This window comes from Triturus cristatus, chromosome 1_1 (genome assembly GCF_964204655.1).
Source record: "Triturus cristatus chromosome 1_1, aTriCri1.1, whole genome shotgun sequence".
NCBI classification, from domain to species: domain Eukaryota; kingdom Metazoa; phylum Chordata; class Amphibia; order Caudata; family Salamandridae; genus Triturus; species Triturus cristatus.
The window spans coordinates 131826185-131850100 of NC_140579.1; the positions used below are offsets into that span (position 1 = coordinate 131826185).

General features: G+C 47.3%; 1 protein-coding gene across 5 annotated transcripts in view; it reads right to left on the bottom strand.

Moving 5' to 3' along the window:
• LOC146869795 (major histocompatibility complex class I-related protein 1-like) overlaps positions 1 to 23916 on the bottom strand; it is a 193950-nt gene that overhangs the window by 125706 nt on the left and 44328 nt on the right. For 4 of the 5 annotated variants that reach the window (XM_085616223.1, XM_085616143.1, XM_085616307.1 and 1 more), the window contains exons 2-3: positions 18813 to 19082; positions 16938 to 17210 (exon numbers count right to left, since the gene is read on the bottom strand). In XM_085616223.1, the coding sequence (XP_085472349.1) occupies positions 16938 to 17210; positions 18813 to 19082 (543 nt within the window). The remainder of the gene's footprint in view (positions 1 to 16937; positions 17211 to 18812; positions 19083 to 23916) is intronic. The other variant, XM_085616458.1, reaches the window with a different exon arrangement.

Genomic DNA, 23916 nt, shown 5'->3' on the forward strand with positions numbered 1-23916 from the left:
ATCTATATTCGTTTTTTTTATTGCTGGCAAAGTCTTAACTCCATGCTCTTTCTAATCTCTTGCATTGTTGTTTTAGTTTACGGAGTTCCGGAGTGAACCAGGGAGATTTGTTCGTCCCACTTTTTTTTGATGAGATTTTTCTGGGCAGTACCATGTCCAGTGCGTTCTCGACCCATGAGGAGAATTTCTTATCTGCTACTGAGGGGTCAGGATCGTATGTGGGTTTGGTTAATTCTAGTTTGCGCGTCCAGTCCTCTATATCCAGTTTGGGCCAGGGCCGTTCTAGGGTGCGTGCGGCTGGCGTGTGGGGGCCCTCAGTGAGTGGGTGCCAGATGAATTGTACTAAAAAATGATCTGACCAGGGGATGGGGATAGGTTCCATCCCTTTAAGTTGTTATGTTTGAAAAAATAGGGTCTAGGAGATGACCTTTCATGTGTCTAGCTTGATGGATCTCAAGGTGGAGTTGGTAGGCTGCGAGGTCAAGTGCTAATTCATCAGCTACTTTGTCCAGTGGGTTGTCAAATTCAAGTCTCCAAGAAGACTAAAGTTGGGTGAGGTACTGGCCAGGGAAAGTACAGTTTCCAGTAGCGAGCTGCAGAATTGTCCCTGTGCTCCCGGGGGACGGTATAGGAGGATGCCAGAAAAAGATCTCGAGGGGGACAGTTCAATGGTGAAGTGGGCGTTTTCACAATCTAGAAGGGGGCTGTCCAGGATGCGACAAGTTAGGTGTTCTTTGTAAATGATTGCTATTCCACCACCCTTGCAACTTGTTCTGTCAAGGCGTTGAATCAAGTATCCCGGGGGAGAGCCTGCATAACGTCTGGGTCAGAGCTTGGAGAAAGCCAGGTCTCTATAGGAAACAGAACGTCAAATTTTGTGTCCTGTAGGAGAATGGAGATTTCTAGGGAGTGTTTAGGTAGAGATCTGCAGTTCAGCAGGGCCATGCTAAATGGATTCCCTGCTGGGTGTTGGATTCCTATTGATGAACGTTCATATGGGCAATGGGTGCAGTTGTTTTGTAGTTTCTCAATGGAAACTGAGTGAGAGCATAATATCTTTTGGGGCCTGCATTAATTGGAGTAGTTTTTCCCTGGAGTAGCGTAGGGGGGCTGTAGGAGTAGGAACAAGAATGCCTGGCCCTGGGCCTGATCTGGCCTGATGGGCTATATGCAGGTGCTCTGGCAACTAGATCGCTAACTGTCCCATTTGCAATGAGGCACTTCTGGTCTGCGTTAGCCTTCCCTCCACTCAACCGGAACAATCCGTGGTGGACCGGGGAAGACGCAGACCTGGTGCACGTGTGGGATACAGTGAACAGTGAGTGATTATAAAATCAAATGCGGTGAGTAAAGAAACGGCGAATTAAAACAGTTACGACTAGTGTTTCCTGCAATGGGCATCAGTTAGACTTGATACAATGCAGAAGCAGTAGGTTAAAACAATGTGTGCAGAGCGATTCGGGAGCCCTTTACCAGGCGCTCCTTCCTTTAGACTAATTACCCGGTTTAGGATCCTCTAGCGCATCCGCTACGCTTCGAGGCGTGCATCGGGCTTTATGCAGGTGCTCTGGCAACCAGACCGCTAACTGTCCCAGTTGCAATGAGGCACTTCCGGTCTGCGTTAGCCTTCCCTCTACTCAACCGGAACAATCCGTGGGGGACCGGAGAAGACGCAGACCTGGTGCACGTGTGGGATACAGTGAACAGTGAGTGATTATAAAATCAAATGCGGCGAGTTAAGAAACGGCGAATTAAAACAGTTAGGACTGGTGTTCCATGCAATGGGCATCAGTTAGACTTGATACAATGCAGAAGCAGTAGGTTAAACCAATGTGTGCAGAGCGATTCGGGAGCCCTTTAACAGGCGCTCCTTCCCTTAGACTAATTACCCGGTTTAGGATCCTCTTGCACTGTTTGGAGTTGGAATAGCCATTTTATTACCTCTGCTATCTAATATGTTTTGTATTATTTTAGTTAATGTAGTATATAATTAATTTTAAAAATATTAAAAATAATTGTATTTTTTAAAAATTTGTTATATATATTTATTTCATTTTTATTTATATTATTGTTTATGTGTATAGATGTATTTGTAATTTATAAGATATTCTTTAACACTTTATAAGTTATTAAAATAATTATTAAAAAATATTAAGTATATATATTATATATTATATGTATATGTTTAATTTATTTTAACATTATATATTAGTTATAATATTTAAACATTTAAAAATATTTTTAACTATGATTATGTTAATTATATGTACTATTTACTTTATTTTACATTATTTTTGTAACTTAAAAAAACCCAATATTTTTAACGATATTTTTGACATCGATATTTTTTTCCAATATTTTTGTACTTACCATAATGTAGATAGGATGTCGATATTCTTGACTTCGATATTTTTGCGTCGATATTTCTGTAGGTCGATATTCTGACACTCGATATTCTGTCAGTGATTCACAAATTTTCTCAGTCCTTTGCAGCAAAATTCACCTCCAATGGCCCGGAATTGGCATCTCTTGGCAGGTGAGAACTCCCAGCAGAGAAGTTCAGGGGCTGCAGATGAAGTCTTTGATGACCCTGAGACTTCTTAACATGAGGCAAGCACACACAAGCCCTTGGAGAACATTGGCAAACAGGATAAAGAATGCAAAGTCCAGTTGTTTCACTGCCCAAGACAGAAGCAGCAAGCAGTAGGCCAGCATAACACAGCAACATGATTTTCCATGAATGGAGTGGAACTCTTTGTGGATGTTGAGCACTTGATACTTGCAGAGTACTACGATTCCTCCTCCTGGCTTGCTGCAACAATGTCGGATGCTGATGTGGAATTGAGCCAGGTTTCGATGAGGAAGAGGAGGTGCGGTTCATTGCTGCTCAGCAGGTCACAGATTTCGGTTGCACGTTTGCTGAAAGATTGTGTGCTGAGCAGCATGCTTGTGAGTGAGTGTTGGCATGCAGATTTGTGTGGTGTTAACTAGGGGTGCTGCTGGTGCTTGCATTGGGTGTGTGAGTAGGTGACTGTAGGAGAACCAGCAGCGGGTGCAGATGAAAGTCACTACCATGGTATGTGGCGTGCCAAAGCAGCAGCAGGGGGAGCATATTCCCAGGTTGACCGACTGGAGAAGTGCAGCGGAGTATTGCTGGCGGGGCTCGAATGGACCAGAAATTCTGATGCTGAGCACAGATCAGGCATAGATGTGTTCCCATTTTTGCGCCTGGTGCACGCATCCAAGTGGAAGCTGCTATTAAGTAGGTCCTGAGAAGGGGTAGGAGCACAGTGATGCCACTTCCTGTGCAAGTGAATGATGTGAGATCCTGTGATGTTACATTCTGTGCTGATGGGTGATGGTAAATGAAATCCTCTTGCTTGGCTTCTCCTTTTAAAGACGGCTTTGGAGGGACAGCAGTGGTGGTCACTTCCTGTGTGGATGGATGATGGGAAATCCAGTGATGTCCCTTCCTGTGCAGGTGGATGATGGGAGATCTAGTGATACCACTTCCTGTGCTGAAAGGTGATAGGAAAAGAAGTCCTCTTGCTTAGCTTCTTCTTTTAAAAACTGTTTTGGCAGGAAACCAGTAGGTTGAAATGTAAATTTTTTCCTAGATTTTTATGGAAGTTAACACTGCTTCTCTCTCCCTCACTGTTATTGGGAGAAGAGGGAATGTGCAGTGCAGTTTGGGTAATCCCCCGTTGCCCCTGGCTTTACTGTTAAGGATGTCCTCAAATTACAGTGTGATCGCTGTGCCGCACCCAGAGCCATCAGATTGAATACTGACTTGCTGGACCTGGTATCCCAACGCAGAGGCCTGCAGTTAGGACACAGTCACAGACTAGAAGCTGCTCAATTACTAAATGCAAATCTGTGGATTATGAAGGCCTTTCAGAATCTTTTGTGGGGGCCAAACACAAAGTACAAAATTAATGCGGGCAAGGATTTGAACTCAGTTCCCTAGTTTCAACGTCAACAGCTCTAGCCATAAGGCCAAACCCTCTTTGCAAAACCTTTGCAGGCCTGACACTAGCAAAGCAAGAGGCAGGTATAGAAGCCGCAAGCTCTGTGATGTTTGGCAAATCCAATGTGCCGTGGCAGAATAGTTGGTCTTATGATCGGCAATGCAAAAGTGGTGCTCCTCGCACTTCGCCAGGTAAAGTGACTGTTTTATTTTGGGAAAGCACATGTGTTATTGTGTTTACGTTTGTGGCTGACACATGATCTATTGATCACATGCATGCTTTGCGTGCTGGAAAAAGGCCATGTTTGTGCATGTATGTTCGAGGGAACTATGCTAGCAACATACTCTTCCTACACCTGAGGCACGGGCCTCATAGGTGTTGTGCACCATTCAAGTAGGTCCAGAAGCCTAACAACCCAGAAGGTCGGGATAACATAATTCAGGCCATTTCCAACAGCAAGCACATGACACTGATTACTACATAGGGTCCCCCCATGGCAAATGGACAATTTATCAGGCACAAATGGGTGGTACTGTCCCAGCAAACAACGCTTTTGGAATGAGACTTTAATTTTGTCCTCAACAGGTACACAGATTGTTCCAACATCCTAAACAGTACACATTGAACAGCTGCAGATGAGCTGACTGGCATAATGGGGGCCAATGGGTTGACTGATCTATGGCGACAGACGCCCCTTGACCATGGAGGACACATGTATCCACTGTGCATGACTCCTGGGCACTGCTGGAGTACTGGCTTGACAAGAACAGTCAAACATCTCCCACACATGTACTCAGATCACGCCCCAGTTAGGATTGTAATAAACAAACCGGCACCCAGCCACTCAGCCCTCATCTTGTATTTGTCCCCATCTGCTCTGCTCAACACTGAGGGCCACATGTACGTACCTTTCTAAGACGCAAGTGCAGGTGTACTAAAGGTGGTGTACCCCTGGATAAAGACTCACTCCAGGCACCACGTGTCTGCAAGATGGGACTGCAGGTGTACTAAAGGTGGTGTAGCCCTGGATAAAGACAGGCTACAGGCACCACGCCTCTGCAAAATGGGACTAAAGGGGGTGTATCCCTGGTTGAAGGTTGGCTCGAGGCTCCACGCCTCTGCAAGATGGGACTGCAGGTATACTAAAAGTTGTGTACCCCTTGATAAAGACTTGCTCCAGGCACCACGCCTCTATAAGATGGGACTCCAGATGTACTAAAAGTGGTGCACTCCTGGATAAGGACTTGTTCCAGGCACCACACCTCTGTAAGATGGGACAGCAGGTTTACTGAAGGTGGTGTACGCTTGAATAAAGACTGGCTCCAGGCACCACGCCTCTGCAAGATGGGACCAAAGGTGTACTAAAGGTGGTATCCCTCTGAATAAGGACTGACTCTGGACATTATGCCTCTGCAAAATGGGACGGCAGGTGTATTAAAGGTGGTGTACCCCTTGGATAAAGACTGGCTCCACCCACTATGCCTCTGTAAAGTGGGACCATAGGTATATATTAAATGTAGTGTACTCTTGTATAAAGACTGGCTGCAGGTACCATGCTTCTACCAGATGGGTCAGCAGGTGTTCTAAAGATGGTATACCGCTGGATAAAGACTGGCTCCATGCACTACACCGCTATAAGATGTGACAGGAGGTGTACTAAATGTGGTGTACCCCTGGATAAAGACTGGCTCTAGGCCCCACGCCTCTGCAAGATGGAATCGCAGGTGTACTAAAGGTTGTGCACCCCTGGATAAAGGCTGGCTTCAGGCACCATACCTCTGTAAGATGCAAGTGCAGGTGTACTAAAGTTCTGTATCCCCGGTTAAAGACTGGCTGCAGTCACCACGCCTCTGCAAGATAGGACTTCAGGTGTACTAAAGTTGGTGTATCCCTGGAAAAAGACTGGCTCTGGGCACCACGCCTCTGTAAGATGGGACTGCAGGTGTACTGAAAGTGCTGTACCCCCCAGATAAACACTGGCTCCAGGCACCAAGACTCTGTTAGAGGGGACCACAGGTATACTACAGGAGGTGTACCCCTGGATAAAGACTAGCTCCAGGCACATGACTCTGCAGGTTGGGACTTCAGGTGCACTAAAGGTGGTGTACCACCTGGACAAAGACTGGCTCCAGGCACCATTCCTCTATAGGAGGGGCTACGGGTGTACTAAAGGGGGTGTACCCCCTGGATAAATAGGGGCTCCAGGCACCACACCTCTGTAAGATGGGACAGCAGGTGTACTGAAGGTGGAGCACTCCTGGTTAGTGACTGGATCCAGGCACCATGCCTCTGCAAAATGGGACTGCAGGTGTACAAAAGGTGGTGTATCCCTGGATGAAGACTGGCTCCACCCACCATGCCTCTGCAAAATGGGACCGCAAGTGTATTAATGGTGGTGTACTCTTGGATAAAGACTGGCTCCAGGCACTACACCTCTGTATGATAGAACCACAGCTGTGCTAAAGGTGGTGTACATCTGGATAAAGACTGGCTCCAGGCACCACGTCTCAGTAAGATGGACTGCAAGTGTACTAAAAGTGGTGTACCCTTAGGTCAAAGACCATCTCCAGGCACCACACATCTGTAAGATGGGACTGCAGGTGTATAAAGGTGGTGTACCCCTGGATTAAGACTGGCTCCAGGTGCCACACCAATGCAAGAGGAGACCGTGGGTGTACTAAAGGTGGTGTATCCTTCGATGAAGACTGGCTTATAGGCACCACGCCTCTGTACCATGGGAGCGCAGGTGTACTAAAAATGGTGTATCCCCGGATAAAGACTGGCTCCAGCCGCCACCAGTCCTCTGCAAGATGGGACCGCAGGTGTACTAAAGGTGGTGTACCCCTAGATAAAGACTGGCTCCAGGCACCACGCCTCTATAAGAGGGGACTGCAGATGTACTAAGGTTGGTGTACCCCTGGATAAAGACTGGCTCTGGGCACCACGCCTCTGTAAGAGGGGGGCCACATGAGTAGTAAAGGTGGTGTAACCCTGGATAAAGACTAGCTCCAGCACCACGCTTCTGCAGGATGGGACTGCAGGTGCATAGAGGTGGTGTACCCCCGGTTAAAGACTGACTCAAGGCACCACATCACTGTAAGATGGAACTGCAGGTGTACAAAAGGTGGTGTACCCCTGGATTAAGACTAGCTCTAGGCACCATGACTCTGCAGGATGGAACTGCAGGTGCACCAAAGGTGGTGTACCACCTGGATAAAGACTAGCTCCAGGCACCATTCCTGAGACCACCCACTGACCCCACCGACCCAGACACCGCCGCGACTAACCTCACACAGTGGATCAACGACTGCGCCAACACCCTCGCCCCTCTCAAGACCTCTACAACCAACCACACCAACAAGAAAGCCACCTGGTTCACCGAGGACCTCCGGATCTCACCTGTCGGAAGCTGGAGAAGAAATGGCTCCACGACCGAACACCAGACAACCACACAGCCCTCAAGAGCGCCACCCGCAGACACCACCAACTCATCAGGACCACCAAGAAGACCGCCTTCAAGGACCGCCTAGACAACAACGCACACAACACCAAAGAGCTCTTCAGCATCGTGAAAGAACTCTCCAACCCCAGCTCCAACACCAACGACATCCCGCCATCTCAAGACCTGTGCGATTCTCTGGCCACCTTCTTCCACCGCAAGATCACCGACATCCACGACAGCTCCAACTCCGACCCCCCTGCACCCACCACCGAGTCCACCACCCCTGTGACTACCACTCGCACCAGTCGCCTGACCACCTGGTCCAGCGTCAGCGACGAAGACACCATCAAAACCATGAACTCCATCCACTCCGGGTCCCCATCGGCCCGCTGCCCTAACCACGTCTTCAACAATGCCAGCGCAACCATCGTACCCCACCTCCGGAAAACAATCAACTGTTCCTTCGAGACAGCAACCTTCCCAGAAAGCTGGAAGCACGCAGAGATCAATGCCCTTCTGAAGAAGCCCTAGGCACCCCAAGGACCTCAAGAACTTCCGGCCCATCTCCCTGCTCCCTTTCCCGGCCAAAGTGACCGAGAAGATTGTCAACAGACAGCTGACCCACTACCTCGAAGTTAACAACATCCTGGACCCTTCCTAATCCGGTTTTCGCAGCAACCACAGCACCGAGACCGCCCTCATCGCGCCACTGACGGCATCCGGACCCTGATGGACAAAGGAGAAACAGCCGCCCTCAACATCCTGGACCCTTCCTAATCCGGTTTTCGCAGCAACCACAGCACCGAGACCGCCCTCATCGCGCCACTGACGACATCCGGACCCTGATGGACAAAGGAGAAACAGCCGCCCTCATCCTCCTGGACCTATCAGCAGCCTTTGACACGGTCTGCCACCGCACCCTATCAGCACGCCTCCATGACGCCGGTATCCAAGAGAAGGCCCTGGCCTGGACCACATCCTTCCTCTCCGATAGAACCCAGAGCGTCCGCCTCCCACCCTTCCGCTCCAAAACCACCGAGATCATCTGCGGCGTCCCACAGGGATCATCCCTCAGCCCGACGCTGTTCAATATCTACATGGCCTTCCTCGCCCACGTCGCACGACAACACAACCTCAACATCGTCTCCTACGCCGACGACACCCAGCTGATCATATCCCTCACCGAAGATCCCCACACCGCCAAAGCTACCCTCCACAGAGGAATGAAGGCCGTAGCCGACTGGATGAAGGACAGCAGACTGAAGCTGAACTCAGACAAGACAGAGGTCCTCATTCTCGGACCCCCCCCCATCAGCCTGGGACGACTCTTGGTGGCCCACATCACTAGGCACAGCCCCGGAACCCACGGACCACACACGCAACCTGGGGGTCATCCTCGACTCCACTCTCTCCATGACCAGGCACGTCAACGCCGTCTCCGCGTCCTGCTTCAACACCCTCCGTATGCTCCACAGGATCTTCAAATGGATCCCCCTCGACACGAGAAAACCCGTTACCCTGGCCCTCATCACCAACAGACTCGACTACGGGAACGCCCTCTACTCAGGAACTACAAACAAGCTCCTGAGACGACTCCAACGCATCCAGAACGCCTCGGCCAGACTCATCCTCGACGTACCCTGTCGCAGCCACATCACACTCCACCTGAGAGGCCTGCACTGGCTTCCCGTCAACAAAAGGATCACCTTCAAGCTCCTGATCCACGCACACAAAGCACTGCACAACACCGGACCCACCTACCTCAACAACTGACTCAGCTTCCACACCCCCACCCGAAGCCTCCGGTCAGACAACCTCGCCCTCGCCACAGTCCCTCGCATCCGAAAAACCACCGCCGGCGGCAGGTCCTTCTCCTACCCGCCGCCAAGACCTGGACACTCTCCCCACCATCCTACGACAGACCCAGGACCTGCTGGCCTTCAGAAGACTCCTCAAGACCTGCCTCTTCGACCAGTAGCACCCCCCCTCCCCAGCGCCTTGAGGCCCTCTCGGGTATGTAGCGCACTTTACAAATGCAGTGATTGATTGATTCCTCTATAGTAGGGGCCCACACATGTACTTAAGTGGGTGTCCCCCTGGATAAAGACTGGCTCCAGGCACCACACCTCTGTAAGAGGGGACCGCAGGTGTACTAAAGGTTGTGTACCCCTGGTAAATGACTGGCTCAAGGCACCACTCCTCTGTAAGATGGGACCACAGGTGTACTAAAGATGGTGTACCCCTGGATAAAGACTGGCTCTAGGCACCATGCCTCTTTAAGATGGGACAGCAAGTGTACTAAAGGTGTTGTACCCCTGGATAAAGACAGGATCCAAGCACCCCATCTCTGTGAGATGGGACTGTAGGTGTACTAAAGATCTTGTACCCCTGGGTAAAGACAGGTTCTAGGCACAATGCCACTACAAGAAGTGACTGCAGGTGTATTAAAGGTAAGGTACCTCTGCATAAAGACTGGCTCTAGGCACCAAGCTTCTGTAAGATGGGCTGCAAGTGTACTAAAAGTGGTGTACCCTTTGGTTAAAGACCAATTCCAGGCACCACATCTGTAAGACTGGACTGCAGGTGTACCAAAGGTCATGTACCTCTGGATAAAGACTGGCTCCAGGCACCACGCCTCTAAAAGAGGGGACCGCAGGTGTACTAAAGGTCATGTACCTCTGAATAAAGACTGGCTCCGGGCACCACACCTCTGTAAGATGGGACAGCAGGTGTACTAAAGGTGGTGTACCCCTAGTTAAAGACTGGCTCCAGGCGCCACACCTCTGTAAGATGGGACCACAGGTGTACTAAAGCTGGTGTACCCCTAGATAAAGACTGGCTCCAGGCACCACGTCTCTATAAGATGGGACTGCAGGTGTACTAAAGGTGGTGTTCCCCTGGATAAACACTAGCTTCATGCACTATGCCTCTACAAGATGGGACGGAATAGTGTAATGAAGGTGGTGAACCCCTGTATAAAGATTGACTCTAGGCACCACGTCTCTGTAAGATGGGGCCGCAGGTGTACTAAAGGTGGTGTACCACTGGATAAGCACTGGCTTCAGACACCATGCCTCTACAAGATGGGACCGCAGGTGTACTAAAGGTGGTGCACCCCCAGATCAAGACTGGCTCCAGCCACCATGCCTCTGTAAGAGGAGACCTCAGGTGTACTAAAGTTGGTGTATCCCTGGAAAAGACTGGCTCTGGGCACCACGCCTCTGTAAGATGGGACTGCAGGTGTACTGAAAGTGCTGTACCCCCAAGATAAACACTGGCTCCAGGCACCAAGACTATGTTAGAGGGGACCACAGGTATACTACAGGAGGTGTACCCCTGGATAAAGACTAGCTCCAGGCACATGACTCTGCAGGATGGGACTGCAGGAGCACTAAAGGTGGTGTACCACTTGGACAAAGGCTGGCTCCAGGCACCATTCCTCTATAGGAGGGGCTGCGGGTGTACTAAAGGGGGTGTACCCCCTGGATAAATAGCGGCTCCAGGCACCACACCTCTGTAAGATGGGACAGCAGATGTACTGAAGGTGGTGCACTCCTGGTTAATGATTGGATACAGGCACCATGCCTCTGCAAAATGGGACTGCAGGTGTACAAAAGGTGGTGTATCCCTGGATGAAGACTGGCTCCACACACCATGCCTCTGCAAAATGGGACCGCAGGTGTATTAATGGTGGCGTACTCTTGGATAAAGACTGGCTCCAGGCTCTACACCTCTGTATGATAGAACCACAGCTGTGCTAAAGGTGGTGTACATCTGGATAAAGACTGGCTCCAGGCACCACGTCTCTGTAAGATGGGACTGCAAGTGTACTAAAAGTGGTGTACCCTTAGGCCAAAAACCATCTCCAGGCACCACACATCTGTAAGATGGGACCGCAGGTGTATAAAGGTGGTGTACCCCTGGATAAAGACTGGCTCCAGGTGCCACACCAATGCAAGAGGAGACCGTGGGTGTACTAAAGGTGGTGTATCCTTCGATGAAGACTGGCTTATAGGCACCACGCCTCTGTACCATGGGAGCGCAGGTGTACTAAAAATGGTGTATCCCCGGATAAAGACTGGCTCCAGCCGCCACCACTCCTCTGCAAGATGGGACCGCAGGTGTACTAAAGGTGGTGTACCCCTAGATAAAGACTGGCTCCAGGCACCACGCCTCTAAAAGAGGGGACCGCAGGTGTACTAAAGGTCATGTACCTCTGGATAAAGACTGGCTCCGGGCACCACACCTCTGTAAGATGGGACAGCAGGTGTACTAAAGGTGGTGTACCCCTAGTTAAAGACTGGCTCCAGGCGCCACACCTCTGTAAGATGGGACCACCGGTGTACTAAAGCTGGTGTACCCCTGGGTAAAGACTGGCTCCAGGCACCACGTCTCTATAAGATGGGACTGCAGGTGTACTAAAGGTGGTGTCCCCCTGGATAAACACTAGCTTCAGGCACCATGCCTCTGTAAGAAGGGACGGAATAGTGTAATGAAGGTGGTGAACCCCTGTATAAAGACTGACTCTAGGCACCACGTCTGTAAGATGGGGCTACAGGTATACTAAAGGTGGTGTACCACTGGATAAGCACTGGCTTCAGACACCATGCCTTACAAGATGAGACCGCAGGTGTACTAAAGGTGGTGTACCCCTGTATAGGCACTGGCTTCAGACACCACGCTTCCTGAAACAGGCAGATATGATAACTGGATAAGGACCTGCACCTGTCTGGATCACTAGACTTGGTGCTGGCCGGTAACAGTCCAAGATAGCACATTGATGTTGTAAGTGCATAGTGCATAGTTAACAGAACTGGCTCCAATAACTGTGTTTCAACAGGCAGGTCTCCACTGGCCTTGAGGCACTAGTAAATAAATGGTCAGAAATACCTGGAGAGTCACCTTCGAGTCTACAGTGTAATTAAAGGATGATGGATTCTGACACTGGAGGTCACATCGCTAATGGGCTAATGACCTGTGTCGTCCATCTGACGGTTTAATCAATTCTTATACACACAAAAGAGGAAAAGGAGGAAATGTGAATATTCTGTGAAGGCAGAAATGTCACATTGGAAAAACGCATTCTTCATAATAGGGCTGCTACAGCATCCCTGTGCAGACCAACGCCTGGGATGGAGCAAAGGGTTATGGGGGAAGACAATACATACGTGTATTCAGGGATCTACTCAGCAGAACAAAAAAACAACAAATAAGAAATGTAAAACTACCTCAGGGATGGCCTAAACAATCTTTATTGTTGGACTCCCAGGATAGGATTAAAAAGATTACAAGTGGCAAGTGCGGTCACAAGCAAGATGGCTGCCACGGAGTGAGCTGTGCGATTTCGGCCCTTTGTTTCACGAGCTTTACAGCCAAAATGGCTATTTTCTTTCTAATAATGGCGTCTGGAGTCTTCTAACATCATTGGCATCCATTAGAGGCGTTTTATCCGTTTTTTGAGAAGGTTGAAGGTTATGTATGAAGAAGCTCCTTTCAGCAGTACTTCCACTCAGGTTTTGCTGGTTTTCTCTGTCAGGAGGGCGGAGCCATAGGCAGGAAAGGGCGCGGCTGTGGCCTGGATACTCCTACAGCTGGTTTTAGCTGTTGCACAGTGCTATATTATACTGCATTATTTCTAAGAGCTTGGAAATTATAATTTGAACAGATTACTGCCTCAAATAATTAACTTGTTACTATGGAGGGTAAAAATACTCCTGTGGTTCTTAACATAAGTAAAGAAAATACTACTTCACCTCCACCAGTCAAGTCTAAAATTGTAGACTCTTGTGAGCATTCCTGAACTGTTTTGTTTGATGAAATGTAGGCTATTCGTACTAACACAGACACGATTGCGTCAGAATTGAAGAATTTACGCAAAGATATGGCAAGCATTTCAATGAAAGTTTTTGACTATACAATTACAATTCAAGACAACAAAACAAAATTAGATGCTCTTATTCCTGTTGCAGCGAAAACAGAACCAATTAATAAATGATTGCTTGATTTGGAAAATTGTAATCGGCAGTACAATTTAAGAATGTTCAATTTGCCAGAAGATGTGGAAGGTAATGACTGCTGTATGTATTTAGAAAACCTATTGCCTGGCCTGTTACGACTAAAATTTACGGAAATATTTGAGATCGACAAAGCTCATAGAATTCCTTCACATAGAAGCCCAAATCAAACTAAATCTCATCAAATGATATTCAAGGTGTTGCGTTATCACCATCTTGTAGTAATACGCAAAGCGTCAAGAGAAATTCCATCTTTAATGGTCAATGGTAATAACATTTTCATTCATCAAGGCTTTGCTAAGGCAACAGTAAAAATATTTGAAGAATTTACAGATCTTCGTCCAAGATTGAGAAATTGTGGATTCAAATATGGACTTTTCGACCCGTCTACCATGCGTATATGGAAAGATGGCTTCTCGAGGTCCTTTCAGCGTCCGGATAGCCTTCGTCTATACTTAGACCAAAACTCGCCGCTTTCCATGGATACTAATGAAAATGTTACTTGAGTTACTAGATTATTACGCACACCTATAGTTAGCCTAAATTGATGTAATTCTTTACTGGGCACGTTTCGAGTGGTTATTCTTGTTATGCATGTGTGCGATTTAAGAATTCTATTTTTGTCTATATGTTGTCTTTGTTATGTGTTGGTCTGTTTTTTTTCATTCCTTTTCTTTCTTTTTCTACAGAACTACGTATATTTGGTAATTTCTTTTAATTCTTTATTTTCTTCTCAACTTAACTTCTTTCAATGATGTCTAATATTCATGGTATTAAACTTGTGTCTTTTAATGTTAAAGGTTTCCGACATCCAGTTAAGCGTACTAAAGTTTTGGATTATCTGGCTAGACATAATGCGAATATTTGTTTATTACAGGAAACACATGTTGACGACACTATTCTATCGTACATGAACAAAAAATGGGTGGGTAATATTAGTTCTTCACCTGCTCTCAATAAGAAAAATGGAGTTGCTATCTTATTTTCAAAAAAATGTAATCTTCAAATATTACATAAGCATTCAGATTCTAATGGTAGTTTTCTCATAATTAAATGTAAAATTGATGACATGGTCCTGCACTTGATTAATGTATATGGTCCCAAGAAGGATGACCCGCAGTTTTGGTCTCTTTTTATGTCAGAAGTCTTAAAATTGGGTAATGTTCCACTTTTTATTGGAGGTGACTTCAATCTTATAAATGATCCTTTACAAGATAGATGTTCTCAGATCAAATATCGTCGTCCAAAAGCTTTCTTTGTTCTTAAATCTTTTTTTAAATCAACTAAATTACTAGATATCTGGCGTTTACATCATCCAACAGACAAACAATTCACTTTTTTTTTCAATCCTCATAGTTCATATTCTAGATTAGATTTTTTATTAATATCCTGTCATTTAGTTCCCTCTGTTTCTGAACCCACTATCCAAAATATTGATAATTCGGATCATACGCTTGTTTAATGCATTTTACATCCTACAGTATCTCAACAGTCTTGAGGAAGAGGGCGCATGAACACAAATAATGTTCTTAATAACAACAACAGACCCAAAAGTCTATCATCAATTCATGAATATTTTATGTTCAATTCCGAAGGTTCTACATCAATTGAAAACAGATGAGATGTCTTTAAGACAAATAAGACATTACAAATGAATCAACGAATTAGACAAATTGCTAAATATGAACATCTTTTTATTACATCCAGTGACATTAAATACAAAATGTACTTGCAAAATCTTTGTTATGAACTGAACTCTATATTAAATACAAGAGCAGGCATACATATCTCTAATTCAAAAGCTAAATTCTGTTTTAAAGCTAATAGCTCTGAAAGATTTTAGCAAACTATTTGCTTATTAAGAAAGATAAAACTCAAATTAGTGCTGTCCACAAATCGGATGGACAAACAGCCAAATCTCATGCAGCAATCATGAATGAATATATGAAGTATTATTCAGAGTTATATAATAAACCTCCCACAAGTGATTTATCTCTTACTGATAAATGTTTAGAGAAGTGTGGTTTATGTCAAATTTCTCAAGCAGTTTGAGATAAATTAGATATGCAAATTTCTATTGATTAAGTACTCTCAGCTAGTAAATCACTCAAGTTGCATAAATCTTCAGGCCCGGATGGTATTCCTGCAGAGTTTTATAAAGAATTTTCGACTCTCCTGTCACCATATTTATTCAGATTATTTACCTATTTTAGTCTTACAGGAACAGCGTTAGGGGCTTTTTACAGAAGCTTTAATTATAGTCCTTCCAAAACCAGATCAAAACCCCTCAATGGTTTCAATATATCGTCCTATTTTCTTGATTAATTAGGATTGTAAACTTTACGCAAAGATCCTAGCAACAAGATTAGCTTCAGCTTTGCATTCCATTGTGCATTTTGATCAATCAGGCTTCATGAAAAACAGACAGTCAATAAACAATGTAAGATTATTACACCATGCAATTGAAAGTGGTGCATCATTAACTCACCTGCCGGCCTTCTATCGTTAGATGCAGAAAAGGCTTTTGACAAAGTTCATTGACAATATCTCTTTCATACATTGGCTGAATGTAATATGGGATCCTCATTTATTCGTGATTTCAGCTTTATATTCAGGTCCGTGTGCTCAACTTTGACCCTGAGCGTAGTTTGCGTAGTCGCGCTACGCTACGCGCACTTCACAATACGCAAGCTACGCGTAGCTACACGAGCTGCAAAGTGCGGTAGGGAAAATGCTGTTCGCACTGATTGCAGTGCCGGATGCTTGTCCGCACTGTGTAATCATTGCAATCGGCATCTTGCACAGTGCACATGGCCGTTTTCTGCCGCTCAAGTAGATTTGTACTCGAGCAGCAGTTTTCTCAACGCGGACTGGTAGTTTCTCATCGCGAGCGGTCGCGAGCATACGCGACCACTCACAATGAGAAACCTGACCTCCCTGCGTTAAGAATCTTGCCGGGAGGTTTATTTTCCACGCTCGCAAAATCAACGGGTATGTGGTCTGGGCCCAGCTCAAAGCACCTTCACTGTATACAATAGGTGAGACCTAAAAACACTACACACCATGTTATACCCCAACAGCCTCTCTATGCTCACTCTCCCATGACAGGGAGGAGTAGTACCCAAAGAAAGAGTGCAAGCGTGCGTGGGAATCAAAGAACGGACCTCATACATGGGTACGAAGACCACCTCTGTGTATCATGTTACCCTCCAAACTCACAGCAGTGCCTCCCCTCACCCCAAGCAGTCGTTAACTGCATGTAACATCTCCTTTTATCATCCCTGGGGTGGGGATCAGAAATACCTGATACAGCGAGTTGGTGGGGTGGGGGAGGGAGAGGTGCAGACCGGATCTCATGGGGGCACCAAACAAACCACACCTTCTAAGGGTAACACTGCTTCCCCCTTCCTCCACCTTGAGCTCTGTGGAGTACAGCGCTACCAGTACCTGTCCACACAAGCGATTCAGTGCCAGGAGGGGGCAGTAAGAGCTATACAAAAACCATTAACTCACCTCTCTGCAGACTCTCCTCCCCATCCTTCAGGTGTTTCTTCAGGTAGTTGATGCATTCTCCCTCCAGGTAGTCCTTCGCTCGCTGGATGAGAACCCTGTCCGAGTTCCAATGGTCCTGAGTGATCCTGGCCGCATCCATGGCTGCCGTCCAGGTCAGTCTGTCCTTGTCGAAGCTGATGAAGTCGTGTCCGTCGAAAGCGAACTGAACAAACCCCCCGACCGAGCCGTCCTCCCGGAGCTCACAGCCATCCATGTACTGAACAATGTGGAGACCTGGGGGGCAGAGGAGAGCGAGTGCATGAGGGAGCAGATTGAGGGCGAGGAAGGAGCAAGGATCAGTGAGGAGAGCCACAACCCAGCACCCCAGCCATACAGTCAGAGCTCACAGCCGAATATGTACTGGAGAACTGAAGTAGAGAGGGGTAGAGGAGAGTGAGGGGCTGACTGCACAGAGAGAGGGCAAAGGAGGCAGCAAGGGTCCAACACCTCAAGGGGAACAGTGAAGGGAGCCACAAACACCCCTGCCTCCCCCACCTCACAGAGCTGTCCTCCCAGATCTCACTGGATAATGTAGAGGGAGACTTAAGGAAGAGGTGAAAGAGTGAGACCTACTGGAGGGCAGCAGAGTGAGGAGCGAAGGTCGGACACCTCCATGCAGAAAGTGAGGAGAGACAAGTACCCCCAACAGACCACTTCACCAGGGGCTCGCAGTTGGACATAAACTGGACCATGTGGAGGGATACTTGAGAGAAGGGGAAAAGAGTGAGGCGCTCGTGGAGCAGCGTAATAGCCTGGGGAGGGAGGGGGTGGGGCAGAGAGTGAGACCTGCTGGAGGGGAGCATAAAAGAGTGATGTAAACAGCAGAAGACCAGAGGCTAAATGAGAGCCTGGGGAGGGAGGGGGCAGAGTGAGGGACCGAAAATGGTGGGTGAGAAAATCCTTTGCCCCTCCCCCACATCGCCCCAGCAGAGCAGATTACAGGAACTCACAACAAAACACAACCTGGAGCATGTGGAGATCTGGAGGAAGGGATAGATGACAGTAAGAGACTGAGGGGGACAGGATAGAGTGCATGACGGAGCAGAGTGAGGGTGCAAGGAGCAAGAATGAAGAATGAAGGCCTGAGGGAGCAGAGTGAAAGCCCAAGGGGGGCAAGGGTGTGGCACCTCCAGGCAATGAGTCAGTATAGACAAGAACCCCTTTGATTGAGCTGGCCCCCGAGTGAGGGGGAGGAAGTAAAGTGAGATCTAACGGAGGACACCAAAGACAGTGTCTGAGGAAGAATGAGGCCCCTGGGTGAGGGGGTGTGTTACACACTGCAGTAGCAGAAAGAAACACCAATCACAGCTTTTGTGACTCAAAATGTCCTGCGTGCCTTCCCAGATACTTGCACCTCCCAAACCCTGCCTCCCCTCTGACCTGTCACACACCCTCTTCCTGGGTCTCTACCTTCCCCAGTAAAGTTCAATTGACAGTCATGCACCACAGTGCAGGTGAGTCCGCCCTCCCCATGTTGTTCCTCCAAACCCCCCCTCAACTTCCAGTCTTGACCTGTAAATTATCCCAGGATCACATACACCCAGTCTGGTTGCCCCCTGTGTCACTCGCACCCGGTCTGGTTGCCCCTGCCCTTGTGTCACTTACCCCCCCCACAGGGTCTGGTACCCAGTGTCACTTACCCCCGGTCTGATCGCTCCTCCCTGGTGTCATTCACCCCCGATCTAGTGGCTCCCCTGGGGTCTTGATGCCCCTCTGGTGTCACTCACTTCCAGTCTGATTTCTCCCCTGGGGTCTGGTGTCCCCTTTCCTGGTGTCACTTACCCCCGGCCTGGTCACCCCCCTCCCTCTGCTTGCCCCTCCCCTGGTGACACTCACTCCCAGTCTGGTTGACTCTGTCCATCATGACCCTCACACCGGCCTTGGACACCTGCTCCACTCCTCGGAGGATTTCCGTGCCCCTGTCCCAGTACAGGGGGTCCTCAACGGTGATTCTCTTCATCCAGGGGGCCAGGGGCTCCATCCTGTGGCTCTCACTGGTATAAATGGAGATGGGGACATCGTCTACGTACCCCATCATGGAATACCAGGGCACCCCAGGGAGGGGTCCAGAGAGGGAGGACTCAAAGTACCTGAGGGAGTGTGAGCCTGAGAGAGAGGGACAGAGGGTCAGCAAAGAGAGCGCACATACAATACCTTCCATACGCACCCCCAAACAACAATGCCCTCCCACACCCAGCACCCCCTCCCATCTACTCTGCATGTTTCTCTTTAAAATAAACTGGATGATGCCAGGAATGGGCCCGAGAGGGAGGGACCACAAGCTAACAGGGGAGCTGAGAAAGGACCTCACTTGACGGGGTAAGGGGGTCTAGAGGGCAGCAAAAATACATACCCTCCACACCGAGAGCAAGATATTCCCATCCACCCTCTCCGTCACTTATATTCATGACCTGAGAGAGGAGGAAGGGTGATGACTTGGGGGATGTTAAGCAAGAGAGAGGGAGGCAACATAAAGTCTCTGGCTGGGGGGAGAAAACACCTCTCATTGAGCTGCATTGAAGACGCCCCCACCCCACTGTGTGTAATACTACTCCCCCCCCACCCCACCCCAACAACTACACTGCACCAAGCAGCCACTTCTCCCTTTTACCGCCTTCAACCCTACTGACAAACACAACGGAGGCAATGGAGGCAGTTCAGTTCTAGAGAATTAAACGGTTTGAGACGATGTGAGATGTGTGTGCCGAGCAACTGTTAGAGAGATAACAGTACTGGCAAGGTAACTCTGGTGGTTACTGCACTTGCTGCAGAGATCTGTGTGCGTCCAGAAACGTATAAAGAATAGCAATACTGGTAGATAACTCTGCTGGGTAGTGCACTTGCTGGAGAGATCTCTGTGCCCATCAGCATTTAGGGAATAATACTACTCACTAGATGACTCTGGAGGTTAATGCATTAGCTCCAAAGATTTGTGTGTGCCCAGCAACTTTTAGGGAATAATACAACTGGCAAGATAACTTTGGTGGTTAATGCACTTGCGGCAGAGATTTTTGTGCCCAGAAACCTCTTAGAGTATAATGATGCTGGCAAGACAACTCTGGTGGTGAATGCAGTTGATGCAGTGATCTGTGTGTGCCCAACAACTTTTAGAGAATAGTATTACTGGCAAGATAACTCTGGAAGTTAGTGCACCTGCTGCAGAGATCTGTGTGCCCACCCAGCAACCTGTAGAGAATAATGCTGACAAGATAACTCTGGTGGTTAATGCACTTGCTGCAGAGATTTGTGTATGACTAGCAACATTAAGGGGATAATAGTACTGGTACGGTAACTCTAGCGGTTAATGCACTTGCTGCAGAGATCTGTGTTTTGCCCAGTCACAGTTTTGATTAAAAAAAGCACAGAGGGTTACTGTGCCTGCCGCAAAGCATATCGCGAACCATGCAGCTCACAGATTTGTATTTGTAGGTCCACCGTCTACCGTCTACAGTGTGTGCTACTTTTCCAGCGGAAGTAGGAGACCTCGGGGAGGAGCCCGAGAAGGAGAAGCCAGGGAGGGTGCACGAGCCTTGCAGGAGGGTTACAAAGGGTCAAAGAACAGATGTCACTGAGGGGTTTAGGGGGGCAGCAAAAAAAACATAGTACCCCCCCCCACCAACCAAGAGCAAAACATTCCCCCTCCTTTTTATCAAGCATTTCCCTGACCCTAGAGCGCTGCGGGACAGGGTTATGCTTCACAAAGGGAGACAAGTCGGGGGCAAATAAGCACCTCACACAGAGCTACATTGAAGTCACCCTCAACATGATTAATAATACTAAGCCCCCACAAAACTGCCCCCACTCCCCGCAGCGTTCACTCCCACCTTTTACTGTTTTTAAGCTCCTGAGTTGGGGAATGGGGGGGTGAGACACAAGGGAAGTGATGGCGTGTTAGCTTTTGAGGATTAAATGGTTCCTGGTGGTGATGAAACTGGATGACCTGTACTTACATAACCACGCCCCTTCTGCGGTGTAACTACGCCCCACTAATGATGGTGGGGGTCCTAGATTTATCCCAATGAATTACATAGCAACGTCGCTCTGCTCTGTACAAACTACTCTACATCTGTTTGTGCAGAAGTGTAACAACACTCGTCCCTTCCCCCAGTACAGAGACAGCCCCCTACATAAACTACTCTCTTATCGATCCCACAAGGATGAAAGACCAAGTGCACCCAGCTGTGCCTTTAACCCAGTGCCTGCAGGTGAAATAGCTGAATGCACAGAGTTGCAATCGGAAAAGTATACTCCAGGAACCAATAACTAGGGGCCAGGGAGTGACGGGGGAAAGGAGGTGGAGTCAAGATGGGCGGAGTCATGAAAAGCAGAGTCTGACAGCCAACTTGTACATTTATTCCTTAAAAACCCGGCCACAAGGAAACTGATCAAAAAGAGGCTGCTGCAGAGATGTGCGCCCCCCACCAATCCTTAACTACGGTGCATGTTACTCCTAGAGAACTGGGCTGCACAGGGAGGTGCCCCGAGAGGGAGGAGACGTACCAGAGGCAGCCCTTTCAAGTTTACCAGGTCCAAGCATAATGTGTTGCCCCAGGCACGGGTTTTTTTCTTTGAATTCTCGGACTTGCAGTCTTGTTTATTACAGTGTTATGTGTGAATACGATGTCAACGTATACCATGATATATGCAGGATTGATAATGTCAATACCAATAAATGCAATGCCAATGTATATCATAATCGAGGCCCACATAACAGTGTTAATAGCAGTAGGAACAATGTCAATGTATGCCATAATCCATGCATGCATAACAATGTCAAAATAACAGGAAAGATAATATCGATGTATGCTATGACAACTGTACGCACAATACTGAGCATGTCAGTAAAAATTATATCAATGATAACAATGTCAATATCAGTAAAGACATCGATGTATGCTATGACAACTGTACGCACAATACTGAGGATGTCTGTAAAAATGATATCAATGACCGCTACATTATTTATAGAAGTTCTAACAAACTCGTATCATTGCTGTTGGATTCACCCAATGTGAACTCCGGATCAGGTCCAAGTCAGAGATATGTGGTCAGACAGGCCCTGCGACCCCAACCCAGGCCTATCGAGTGATAAGTCGCAGGTGGGGGTCTCACTTAGCCTGAGGAGAAACGCGAACCCAGGGAAAACCTTGATCGATCCCACAGAAAGAAAGTTGTACAACAAATTGGTCAGAGGAAATTAGCCCCAATAAAACACGTTTGGCCAAAGGAGCGTGTTCCCCAAAACACCTCAAAGCTAGATGCCACATGTAGTCAGGTACACTCAGCCAATCAGGACACAACATGTGTACCACACGTAGTGATCATGTGCTCCCCACACAAGACATCTGGACACACACACATACACACTGGCCCACACTAGCTCTCCCCAAGGTTGAGAACCACCTGTGTCCCCTTATCAGATGACTGTACTTGTTATTTATGACTAAGATGCTTTCCCAAGAATGCAGAATTGGTTTATTGTACCTCACCAGATCTAAACATTGTTATCTGAAATCTGTACTCTTCAGATGCAACTCTGTCGATACTCTACTGGCTGCTACGTTTAATTAAACCAACTTGTTCCTGTTTTGTCAAATGCCTCTTGTCTTTTCATTTCTTTAAGGTAAATTCATATCTGAGCAACAACATTATAAAACAGGGCAAGTCCTGGAATTCAAAGAAAAAACCTGGACTGCAGCAGCACATCTTACATGAACTTTGATAACTTGGTAGCAGGTATGTGCGACACGGGGTGGCAGAGGGTCAGAGACCTGACCACACAGAGGAGTGGCAAAGCACCCCCCATTGTCATCACACAGATGGAGGCAGTTCAAATACCACACCCCTGCCAAGAACAGCGCTGCCCCCACAACAACCACTCTTCTCTCCATTGTGTGCATTCACGGACCCGTGAACACTTTCCCTTCCTACCACACACTGCCCCTCAACAGTTCCCCTCTCCCTCTCTTCCATGTCACTGGTTCAAACAACTATAATATTCATACATGGGCGGTTACTGACGCTATTCCGCCTGATATTACAAATATTACATGGGATTAGGCTTTGTGTGCTCACTACGTGCCTCTTTTTCATCTATTATTTTAGGTGGGTGTATCTGTTTTGCACGTTTTATACTGTGCTTGATTGATGATATATTTGGGTATACTTTTCACATACAACCCACTTAGCTGAGATAGGAAACACGCTTTGGTGTCTTTCTCAGAACGGATGTATAGACTTGTTATATGGACGCATGTAGTAAGAACATATTATTTTATTTTACTTACAGAGTATTATGTCTGGATGTGGCCGCAATAAATTTAGGATTGTGGGAGCTTGACCTCTTTACTCTTGGATTGCATATTCTTTCCCAGGAGTGACTGTTGCGTTTTTTGAATTCTTTGGCCATTAATTACTGGTGAGATGTGAATCCGCTTTTCTGTTCTTTTCTGTATAATTCTTTTCTTTACTGTTTGTCTATTTTGCTACGTAATGTATACTATGCTTGATTTGTGCTTCATTATGTTTTCAGAATAACATGGTGCTCTCGGTTTGAATATTACAAGGACTGCAGATTTGTTTTTTTAATTTCCCTGTAGCCTACTGGTTGTTTTGGGATGTTGTGGATTCTTGTCCATTTATTGAATTGGTGAGATTATTGGCTCTCTATGTGTATTCACTCTGTTTTTTATTTTTATTTTATTTTATTGTTCCTGCCTTTCGCTTCTTCTTTGTCTCCTGCTATTCTTTCTTTGTCCTTTTTCATTTAATATAAGTGAGTGACATCTGGGTAGATTAGGGATTCCTTCACCTTTTTGCTCAAACTTCTTTGGCCTGGGTGTCTTTTGCACATTGGGGTACTCACTCAATCTAATATAGTTTCTTTTTAACTATTAATAAAATTTGGGAATGTCATATGGCACCTTATACGTTAATATAC